Source organism: Leopardus geoffroyi, chromosome E1 (assembly GCF_018350155.1).
Source record: "Leopardus geoffroyi isolate Oge1 chromosome E1, O.geoffroyi_Oge1_pat1.0, whole genome shotgun sequence".
NCBI lineage: Eukaryota > Metazoa > Chordata > Mammalia > Carnivora > Felidae > Leopardus > Leopardus geoffroyi.
Window position 1 is genome coordinate 6016655 of NC_059330.1, and position 12251 is coordinate 6028905.

Here is a 12251-nt window from a genome sequence, read left to right on the forward strand (position 1 = left end):
AGAGGGAGAAATAGAATCTGAAACAGGCTTCAGGCTCTGAGCTGTCAGCACAGAGCCAGACGCGGGGCTCGAACTCATGGACCGTGAGATCATGACCTGAGCCGAAGTCCGACGCTCAAACCGACTGAGCCACCCAGGTGCCCCTGGATTTCTTACTTAACTACCGCTGTGAGGAAGACAAATCGCTTTTAATTCCCGTCACCTTGAGGAACCCACCAGAACATTTCATTTCATAATTTGTATCCCCCATAGGACATTGGTTCATGGTCTGGTTCAGTCAACCATCCATCAAGGAGCTTGCAAGACATTAATTTTCTTCTTGCAGCTGCTGCGAGGAGATTAATCTTGCTGTTGGGGGAATAATTGAGCCTCTGAAAGTCCCATAGCTTTACTCAGACAGTGAGTGAATAATATTTCATACTGAAGTTTGTAACTCTGTTTTTTAAATTTTTTAATGTTTATTTATATTTGAGAGAGAGACAGAGCGTGAGAGGGTGGAGGTTCAGAGAAGAAGGCACAGAATCCAAAGCAGGCTTCAGGCTCTGAGCCGTCAGCACAGAGCCCGACGTGGGGCTCGAACTCACAAACTGCGAGATCATGACCTGAGCTGGAGTCGGACACGTAACTGACTGAACCACCCTTTTGCCCCTGTAACTCAGTTTTTTGCCATTGTCTCCAACCATTTGCACTTCTTTCTATGGTAGAACTGAACTCAAATAAAAAGCCCAAAGTACAACTTGGATTTGATGTAGATATGTTACTAAGACACCTAATTGCATGGGTTTCTCAACACGTTTTCATACTTTGTAGACAGGAAAACAAAGAGCTTGACAGCGTTGAATAATAAACGTAATTTCTAGCCTGTAGCTTGTGTAAAAGGTCCGCACCTGCCATTTATTTTATTAACGCTGAAACCTAGAATCACTTAAACAAATGTCCTTTAACATATATATTTTCACAATTCACTGAGTGGAAGTCCTTCCTTCAGGTATCTTTTGAGGTTGGAGAAATTCCAGTCTGGAACATACACTTCTGAGTAACCATAGAAGTTCACCAGATTATATGGAAGGCAGTGATATTAGCTGAATTTCATCTCCTTCTCGCTTTCTACCCCTGCTACTACTCATGCTCTTTCCTTTCCTTCTCGCTTGCAAATTTTAAGTACAGCTTTATGGAGATAGAAGGGACATACACTAAAATGCACATATTTAAAGTGCACAGTTTCATATGTGTGAACAAGTGTGTTCACCTGTAGGATTATCACCGTAATCAAGATAACTGGACATTTCCGGGGTGCCTGGGTGGCTCGGTTGGTTAAGTGTCCGACTCTTGATTTCAGCTCAGGTCGTGTGTGATCTAAGGATTTGTGAGGTCAAGCCCCATGTCGGGCTCTGCACTGACAGTGTGGAGATAGCTTGGGATTTTCTCTCTCTCTCTCTCTCTCTCTCTCTCTCTCTCTCTCTGCCCCTCCCCTGCTCTCTCTTTCTCTCAAAATAAATAAACTTAAAAAAAAAAGATAATGGACATTTCCATCACTCACACATTTCCTTGTGCCCTGTATGTAACACACACACGTCCCTTCTGCCACCGTGCAGCTTTCTGCCACTATAGATGAATGTGCCTTTTCTAGAATTTTGCATAAGTAGAGTCCTACAGTAGGTACGTGTTGTCTTTCTTCACTCTGCATAATTATTTGCAATTCCTGTTGTGGTGTGTGGCAATAGTTGGTTTCTTTTTTTGCTGAGTAGTGGAAGTGGTCTTCCATTGTGGGGATACACCATAGTTGTTTTACCCCTTTATACCCGCTGCGGGACTTTTGGATTGCCTCTGGTTTTTGTCTGTTACAAATAATGCTGCTGTGAGCATCTGTGTACAAGTCTGTGAGGGGGACCCATGGTTTCATTTCCCTTGGGGAAATAAATACCTGGCAGTGGAGTGGCTGGATCATGTGGTAGATGAATGTTTGACTTTGTAAAGCTGTTTTCCAAAGTAGCTGTACCATTTTCAACCTTCAAAAGTAATGTATGAGAGTTCTCTTTCTTCCACATCTTTTCCACCACTGGGGATGGTCTGTCTTTTTAATTTTTAGCCATTCTAGCTGGTGTATACTGGAATCTCATTGTGTTTTAAATTTGTGTTTCTTTAGTGGCTAATGATGTTGAACAACCTTTCATAAGATTGTTTACCAACCTTATGTCTCCTCTGATGAAGTTTCTCTTTGGACTTTTATCCATTTTTTTAAAAACTTGTTTTTTTGTTTCTTACTGAGTTTTGGGAGTTTTAAAAATACGTATTCTGGATACAGGTTTGTTACCAGATAAAGGATTGCAAATATTTGCTCCCTCATCTGTGGCTTAGCCATTATACTAGTAATGGCATTTTTTTGGGAGGGTGAAAGTTTCTAATTTCAATGTGGGCCAATTTGTTTTTTGAAAAAATGTATTGGGATTGCGCTAAATCTGTAGGTCAGTTGGAGGGGTATCAATATTTTAAAGACATCCAGTGTAATGACTCATTTGCTTGATATTTTACTTCATTTATTTACATTAATTTTTCTCAGCAATATTTGTAGGTTTCACTTTATAGTCCTATCACTTTTTTTGTCATTGAGTTTATCCTTAAGTATTTAGTATTTTTTGGTGCTGAATAAATGATCTTCAAAAAAAAAATTTTTTTTTTACATTTATTTATTTTTGAGAGACAGAGACAGAACACAAGTGGGGGAGGAGCAGGGAGAGAATGAGACACAGAATCTGAAGCAGGCTTCAGGCTCCAAGCTGTCAGCACAGAGCCCGATGTGGGGCTCCAACTCACAAACCATGAGATCATGACCTGAGCCAGAGTCAGATGCTCATCTGACTGAGCTACCCAGGCATCCCAATAAATGATATTTTAAAGAAATTTGTCTCCTCTTGTTTTGTGATTGATATAAAGAAATGCGGTTGATTTTTGTTTGTTTATCTTGGCTACCCTAACGTTGTTAAACTCACTTGTGAGTTTTGGTAGCTTTTTGTAGACTCCCTCACATTTTCCATGTAGATTATCACGTTGTCTGTGAACAAAAAGAGTTTACCTCTTTGTAGTTTGGGTTGCATTTATTTCTGTGTTTCTTGCCTTATTGCACTGGCTAGATCCTCTAGCACACTGTTGAATAGAAATAGTGAGAGGAGACATCCTTGTAATGTTTCTCATCTAAGGGAGGAACCACTCAGGGTTTCACCAGGAAGGGTGATGTTAGCTGTAGGATTTTTGTAGATGTTCTTTATCAAGCTGAGGAAGTGCCCTTCTGTTTCTTATTTGCTGAGGGCTTTTTTTTTTTTTTTTAACGTTTATTTATATTTGAGACAAAGAGAGACAGAGCATGAATGGGGGAGGGTCAGAGAGAGAGGGAGACACAGAATGTGAAACAGGCTCCAGACTCTGAGCTGTCAGCACAGAGACCGACGTGGGGCTCGAGCTCATGGGCTGAGAGATCATGACCTGAGCCGAAGTTGGCTGCTCAACCTACTTAGCTACCCAGGTGCCCCAAGTCTTTTTTTTTAATGTCTGTTTATTTTGAGAGAGAGAGAGAGAGAGAGAGAGAGAGAGAGAGAGAGCATGAAGGGGGAGGGGTAGAGAGAGGGAGACCCAGAATCTGAAGCAGGCTCCAGGCTCTGAGCTGTCAGCACAGAGCCCGATGTGGGACTTGAACGCACCAACCATGAGATCATGACCTGAGCCGAAGTGGAATGGTCAACCAACTGAGCCACCCAAGCACCCCAAATTTGCTTTTTTTAATCAGGAATGGATGTTAGAGTTTTGTCACATTCTTTTTCTGCATCCTTAAGATGATTGTGTGTGGTGTTAGAGAAATTCTTTTTTTCATATCCAAGTTAAATGGATTGCTTTTCATATGTTAAACCAACCTTACATTCCCAGGGTAAATCCACTTGATTATGATGTGTTACCTTTTTAACATATTGTTGGATTGAGTTTGCTAAAATGTTATTTAGATGTCTTATACCTGTGTTCTTGAGAGATACTGATCTGTAGTTTTCTTGTAATGTTTTTGGCTTTTGAATTTTTTTTTTTAACGTTTATTTATTTTTGAGACAGAGAGAGACAAAGCATGAATGGGGGAGGGTCAGAGAGAGGGAGACACAATCTGAAACAGGCTCCAGGCTCTGAGCCGTCAGCACAGAGCCCGACGCGGGGCTCGAACTCACGGACCGTGAGATCGTGACCTGAGCCGAAGTCAGCCGCTTAACCGACTGAACCACCCAGGTGCCCCTGTTTTTGGCTTTTGAATCAGCATATCAGTTTGTATCTGTGTATCTGAGCTAGTCTTACAAAACGAGCTAGAAAGTAGTCCCTGTCTGCAGTTCTCTGGAAGAATTTGTAGAGAATTGGTATTTCTTCTGGAAATGTTTGGTAGAATCCACCCCTGAAGCCATGTGAATGTAGAATTTTCCTTGTGGGAAGATTTTTAACTACAAATACAATTTCTTTCAAAGATAGAGCTCTATTCAAGTTATCCATTTCTTCTTGAGTGACATTCGGTAGTTTTGTTTCTCTGAAGAAATTTGTCCCTTTCATCGGAATTGTCAAATTAATTGGCAATTTAATAGATAATTTGCATCTTCTCTATTTTTTCCTGATGAATCTGGCTAGAGATTTATCAGTTTTATTAGTCTTTCAGGGAGCCAGCTTTTAGTTGCATTAATTTTCTGTCATTAGAATTTTCTATATTCTTTTTTTTTTTATGTTTATTTTGGAGAGAGGAGAGAGACAGAGTGTGAGTGGGGAAAGGGCAGAGAGAGAGGGAGACACAGAATCCAAAGCAGGCTCTACACTCTGAGCTGTCAGCAGAGATGCCAACACGGGGCTCAAACCCACAAACCATGAGATCATGACCTGAGCCGAAGTCGGACACTTAACCAATGAGCCACCCAGGCATCCCTGTTTTTCTATTTTCTATGTAAAAATTTTTTTATTATGATCACTCTTCCTTCCTATTCTTTGCATGTTTTGGTTTAATACGCTCATCTTTGTCTAGTCTCTTAAGATAATTCTTGCTTATTTTAAACTATGAAATATTTCAAACATACTGAAAAATTACAAAGGAATTATAGTGTACCCAACACTGCAGATTAGCACTTGGGCATATTTACTCTTTATTTGTCTTAAAAATTTTTTTTTTAACGTTTATTTATTTTTGAGACAGAGAGAGCATGAATGGGGGAGGGTCAGAGAGAGAGGGAGACACAGAATCTGAAACAGGCTCCAGGCTCTGAGCTGTCAGTGCAGAGCCCGACGCGGGGCTCAAACTCATGGACGGTGAGATCATGACCTGAGCTGAAGTCGGACACTCAATCAACTGAGCCACCCAGGCACCCCGCTCTTTATTTGTCTTTAAAGTATAGCTATGGTTGAGGGTCCCATCCTAATCTCCTTCTCACTGTACAGTTTTAAACACTGTCTTGAGTTAATATTTCTTTCAACTTCTTTATTTAGGCTTTCCAATGTGTATTTTTCCCTAAATAATGTGTAGTATTGATGTATGTATTTTTAAAGTTTACATAAATGAAATTTTCCTGTATGTATCCCTCATAGCATTTTCTATTTACCATAGTTTTCAAGATTCATCCATATAGATAAATATAGATCTTTTTTTTTTTTTTTAATTTTTTTTTTTTCAACGTTTATTTATTTTTGGGACAGAGAGAGACAGAGCATGAATGGGGGAGGGGCAGAGAGAGAGGGAGATACAGAATCGGAAACAGGCTCCAGGCTCTGAGCCATCAGCCCAGAGCCTGACGCGGGGCTCGAACTCACGGACCGCGAGATCGTGACCTGGCTGAAGTCGGACGCTTAACCGACTGCGCCACCCAGGCGCCCCATATAGATTTTTAATATATAGATTTGGGTCATTAATTACTTTATATTATTTACTTATTTTTTTAGTAGGCTCTATGCCCAATGTGGGGCTTGAACTCACAACCCCTAGAACAAGAGTTTCATGTTCTACCAACTGAGCCAGCTAGGCACCCCTGATTTGGTTAATTTATCTTAACTGCTATGTAGTATTCTAATGATTAAATATACCATTTTTTACATTTCTTCAATAATCCCCAACAAAGGTTGTTTCTAATTTTTTGCAGTTATAAAACAGTGTAAAAATGAACGTCTTTTTGCATTTCTCCTTGACAACTTAGATTATAGATTCCATACAGCACACACCTAGAAATATAATTGCTAGGTTAAATCATATGAACTATTACCACCTTAGTGGCTATTGTGACATTTCTCTTCATAGTGGTTGTTCTAACTTGTGTTCCTACTAGTAAGAATGGGATTTCCTTGTCAGGAATTGTATACAGGTGTCAGTACTGGAAACTGTTAGTGGCTTACTGAGTTTGTGGTTTACATTGTTAAGATTGTCCTGTGGTTCAAGTTGGCTTGTAGAGTTCAACTGTGATGTCCATACAAAGGAAGAGAAGAGGGAAGAACCACAAAGACCATTCTGGAATCATCAGCCAACTGTTTTTGTGGATATCTTGTTGGCTGCCCTTCTCTGTGTAGAAGACAGAGAAATGTAGTTTCAGCTGGGCACATTGTATGTAACAAAGAGGGGGTAGTTGTTGGGGAAGCCATTTATTGTCACAGACATATATTGTCACAGACCTCATTGCTAACATTTCGTATTACTAAATGTTTTGGTTTTGACAATTGGGTGAGTTTGAAGTGGTATCTTTTTTTTTTTTTTTTAATGCTTATTTATATATTTTTGAGGGAGAGAGAGAGAGAGAGAGAGAGCAAGCGAGCGAGCAGGGGAGGGGCAGAGAGAGAGGGAGAGAGAAAATCCCAGGCAGGCTCTGCACTGTCAGCACAGAGCCCGATGCGGGGCTTGATCTCGTAAACTGTGAGATTATGACCTGAGCCGAAATCAAGAGTGGGACACTTAACCAACTGAGTCACCCAGGCGCTCCTCTTCTGGACAGGTTTTAGGGGCACTTGGGTGGCTCAGTCAGTTAAGCATCCAGCTTTGGCTCATGTCATGATCTCGAGTTTCTTGAGTTTGAGCCCTGCATCTGTCAGGGTGAGTCTGCTTGGGATTCTCTCTCTTTCTCTCTGCCCCTCCCCCTCTTGCAAGTGTGTGTGCACGCTCTCTCTCTCTCTCTCTCTAAGTAAATAAATAAATAAACTAAAAAAAAAAGTTTAAACCTTTGCTTTCCAAAAAATCCATTTGGGATTTTTATATCTTTATTTGTGAGTGATCTGAGATAATGATCTAATTTAACTCTTTTCCATCTGGAAGGCCACTGGTTCCAGCAACATTCATTGAATATTCCATGATTTCGCCACTCTTTGCTCTGCTACATCTATCATACTTCATATTTCCATGTGTTGCATGGGCTTTTGAATCTATTGTATTGGTCTGTTTACTTTTCCCCCTGCATCAGTACCACTGTCTTTTATTTTGACAGCTTCACGGCTTTATAAAAAGTCCTTGTCTAGTAGACTAGGCTCCACTTTGCGTCTCTCTTTGGTCAGTTGTTATGTCCCTTAGTCAAATTTTATACGTGTTTTCGTCAATGTTTTGCTTCTTTTGTTAGATACATTACTAGGTGCTTTATAGTTTTTGTATCGTGAGTGGTGTCTTTAAAAATTTTTTTTAATGTTTATTTTTGAGAAGAAAGAGAGAGAGAGAGAGACAGAGCGTGAGCAGGGGAGGGGCAGAGAGAGAAGGAGACACAGAATCCGCAACAGGCTCCAGGCTCCAAGCTGTCAGCCCAGAGCCCAATGTGGGACTCGAACTCACAAACCATGAGATCACGACCTGAGCCAAAGATGGATGGACGCTTAACTGACTGAGCCACCCAGGCGCCCCTTGAGTGGTGTCTTTTTAAACAATTTATTTTCTGAGTGGGTACTGTAGGCATATAAGCATGCCATTGGTTTTATCTGGTTCTCGTCCCTAGGAACACTTATCTCGATCTCAGTGGTTCAGGTTTTCATCATCCTTCACTTTTCTTTTCCGTAAATCCATATTTAGTAATTTCTACTTTCGCATTTCAGTCATGTGAGTGTCCCGTCTCGTGCTTGACCATGAAAGTAATGTTGCTGTTGCTGCTTTTGGGGCCACCTCAGACCATCCCCCCCGCCCCCCACCTTTTTAAAAATTTTTAAATGCAGCTCACCGCTGCTCCTCCCTATTCTCAGTTATGGTCAAAAGGAACTGCCCGAAGAGATAAGAAGTTTACATTAGGTTATGTGGCTTAGCAAGCACAAGATCTCTCTGTCTCTGGAGCTGATGGCTACCCCCACCCCCATTTCTAGTTTCCTTCCTACCTTTATTTCCCCTGTTCTGTGTCTCTCTTTCTCTCTTGGTTGCCTTCCTCTTTTTCCCTGCTTCTTCTCCTCCTCTCATTTCTTTAACTGTCATTTTTCAGCACCTGCCAGGACACTTTATTTTGTACTTTACATATGTGAACTCATTTGATTATATCCTAGTCCATTGAGGATGGCGGGGCAGCCCTATTTCCTAGATGAGGAACGGAGAGGGGGGCCCAAGCTTGCACAAGTGGGGGAGTCTGGATAAGAAGTCAGGCCTTTCAGTGATCTTTCCACTTTGCTGTGCTGCTGAAGTTAGGTTCCTTCCTTGTAAGTAGATGAGTTCAGTGGGCTATCTCTCTCTCTAATAAAAAAAGTTTTTTAGTGTATCTACTGAGATGGTGTCTTTAGATTAAAATAAATTCGAGCGTTTGTTTTGGAGAAAGGGTGCTACTCAGCCCTTTGTGAACAGCAGTCTGTAAGAGCACCCAAAAGAAAAAAAGCCGCAGAGAGAGAAGAAAGAAAGTATAGGTTGAGGGGCTCCGTCGGTTGAGCGTCCGACTTCGGCTCAGGTCATGATCTCACAGTTTGTGAGTTCCAGCCCCGCGTCCAGCTCTGTGCTGACAGCTCGGAGCCTGGAGTCTACTTCGGATTCTGTGTCTCCCTCTCTCTCTGCCCCTCCTCCACTCACGCTCTGTCTTTCTCTATCTCTCAAAAATAAATAAACATTAAAAAAAATGTTTTTAAGAAAATGTAAGTGGAAATTCGCTATGTCAAATATGTTTTACAAGTAAGAATTCCGTGAAGCCAGGTAAGTTCTGGCAGGTGGTGCCTCCTGTCGTGAGGGCACCGTTATGTGTCTCAGTCTCCATCACAGCGTAGGCATGCTTCCTGTGTGTACATGAAGGGTCCTTGCTTTTAGGTGTTGAGGGGAGCCAGGAGTTAAGTAAACTGGGTTCTGTTCCTGGCTCTGTCGCTGATGGGCATTGTTATTCTGGGCAAGCCGTTTTGCTTTCTCGGGCATTAATCTCCTACGTAATCAATCCAGGTAGGAGCTTAGTGGGAGCAAGTCTGCTAGGATGCAGCTGGTCCACAAATTCCTAACAACACGCAGAGTCGTCATCATCCCAGTAGCTGTTCTCACTCTCGCAAGGTCCTCCGTAGTCCGCGTTCATATGTACACGTCCTCTTGGAGCGCTATCCCCGTGGTGTCTGCTGACATCTTGTGTGTTCTCATGCGGACCTCCCACGAACCCTAGAGCCTCCAGATTACTGTCATCGATTTTCTTTGTTAGCGACAACGAACAGTTTCCCACATATTTTCCATACCTGTATTTAATTATGGGAAAATTGGAACTCTTTGTGAAAGCACAGAAGTTTCCCTGTAAGACCATCCCCGTCTTTATAATTAAGAGCGGGGACATTGGGCAAATAGGTTTGGGTTTACAGAGGAGGGGACTCTTCTGCCCAGGGCTTTAAGGTGGAACCAGAAATGACTGCTAGTTGCTTTTTCTCTCATTGTATTTCTATTTTAAGTAAAGGAAACATAGTACTTAATCCTGAGATGTAAAGGAATAACAGATATTTGTTATTTTATAGGGTGACTGTTGGATCTGTATGGAACTCATGTCTACCTCGTTTGATAAGTTTTACAAATATGTATATAGTGTATTAGATGATGTTATTCCAGAAGAAATTTTAGGCAAAATCACTTTAGCAGTAAGTACCTGGTTTTCAAATTGTTCATTCTGTCTATACTTCTGTAAAGATGCTTTTGGGGTTTTGAATGTCCATATCTGAATGTCCTTCACAGAATGGTTTTGACCTTCCTGGAAAATCATTTGTAATAGGAAAAGAGACACAGTCACTTCTGTGGGGTAACTAATACAAGTCCTAAGAAACAATTTTCAAAATATATTCTATGTAAAAACTGTAATACTCTGTTCATTAAAATCACAATGAACCATAATACATTGTGCTGTAAATAGGACCAGAAGAAATTTTCTGCTCCTTTTTAGCCCTGTTGCTTTTCCTACTTTTAAATCGGTTATATTCTCACCATTGTCTCTGAATTAATCAGAATTACAGCAGTTCCCTTGAAGTCCCTTACACTGAAACTCTTAAACAAAGCATATTTCCTGTGGTTTACGTTTTGAGCTGCCCACTCCAAACTATTTAAATTTTTGCCTAGCAATTTCAGTAACCTGCATTGCTACTAATTGGGTCAATTCACTTTCACCAGACTACCAAAAAGAGGCCAGGTGCTTTTTTACATATGTGTTTGTCGTTTTGAAAGTGAATTCCTCACCATTTTCTTTCTTGCTCTGAACCTTTCAGTTGACCAAAGTTGTCCACGAAATCCTTTTCGGTAGGGTAAAATTAGTAAGACTCTCAGAAACCCGTAAGAATCTCAGCTAACGACACGACTTAGGTTAGTGAATGTGCAAAATAAGTTTTCTAGGGATTTGTAAGGTAGATATTCCGGTCGCGAGTAATTTCCCGCCTCTTCCTTTCCTGCATCCTCTATTTTCAGTATAGTCTTCCTGCTAACTGCCAACTCATCCCGTTTTATCCTTAAGGGTTAATGTAAAAATATATGGGCAGTTTCTGATCTGTATTTTAGTCATGAAAGGTGTGTGTGTATAATTGGAATTTTAAAAATCAGATTAAATGCTGATCATCGAAATCTTGAGATCCATGGGTCTCGTTAATATTTTAATTTATTTAGCTAAATTGATTCATAAATTTAAATATTTTATGAGCCAAAGGTTAAGTTATACACCCTTTCATATGGTTTTATAAAAAGAAGCTGAATTACACTAGAAACTTATTTCTGGGAAGATAAATGAAATTTTGTCATCTCTCCAGCATACCAAACCCAGTATTCATAGCAGTTATAATGCAACAGTAGTAGAATAATGATAATAGCTAATGGTTATTGAATGTTTATTTTGTGTCAGGCCAAGATCTTTCGACATTTTCTCTTCGTAGTAATTCTCTGTGGTAAATAGTGTAGCCCCCTTTTTACACATGACAGATCTGGAGCCTGTAGAGGTTAAGTAGTTAATTTGCTCTGAATCTCATACAGTTGTAGATGGTGAATGATTTAAGGCCCAGGCAGCCCCATCCCAGAATCCTGCTCTTGACCGCCATGTACCAGGGTGGCCGTGAAGTTGGGAAACATAGACAAAATTGTTTTATTGTATAATGCAGTATATGTAATATAGAAACACTAGTAAATCATTTATTACATGTTTGCCTATGTTTCCAGACTTGGCGATCATCCTTCCTCTTTTTTTTTTTTTTTTTTAATTTTTTTTTTTTCAACGTTTATTTATTTTTGGGACAGAGAGAGACAGAGCATGAACGGGGGAGGGGCAGAGAGAGAGGGAGACACAGAATCGGAAACAGGCTCCAGGCTCTGAGCCATCAGCCCAGAGCCCGACGCGGGGCTCGAACTCACGGACCGCGAGATCGTGACCTGGCTGAAGTCGGACGCTTAACCGACTGCGCCACCCAGGCGCCCCTCATCCTTCCTCTTAAGCACAACACATTAACAACCCAGTGAACACAAGAGGCTTAGCTGCTTCAAACATTGCAAGTTCTGCGTTCCTGACACCCAGCAGCTTGATGGGGCAGAGACTTGACCTTTTGATAGCAAATGGTTGGCCTGTCCTTTAGTCCTCTTTTAGTTGGAGACTGTGGAAATTTTAACTCAAGTCCCTGTTCCCTATATTCCTGAAGAAATGACTGATTTTCTGAGCAGTGATCAAACAATATTGTCAATTCTGAATAAATTGCAATAGAGGTTGAGCAGAGATACTTTGGCTCTGTGAAAATGACCTTGAAGGCTTTGCACCGAGTGAAGGGGAATGAGTAGTAGACACCGAGGAAATTTGGAAAAACTTAAATTAGAGGTTGTAACGGAACCAGACTAT

The 12251-nt window shown here is 40.9% G+C and overlaps 1 protein-coding gene across 2 annotated transcripts in view; it reads left to right on the forward strand.

Moving 5' to 3' along the window:
* The window catches only part of MAP2K4 (mitogen-activated protein kinase kinase 4), a 139148-nt gene that overhangs the window by 86947 nt on the left and 39950 nt on the right, over positions 1 to 12251 (forward strand). For both annotated transcript variants that reach the window (XM_045487404.1, XM_045487405.1), the window contains one exon: positions 9913 to 10032. In XM_045487404.1, the coding sequence (XP_045343360.1) occupies positions 9913 to 10032 (120 nt within the window). The remainder of the gene's footprint in view (positions 1 to 9912; positions 10033 to 12251) is intronic.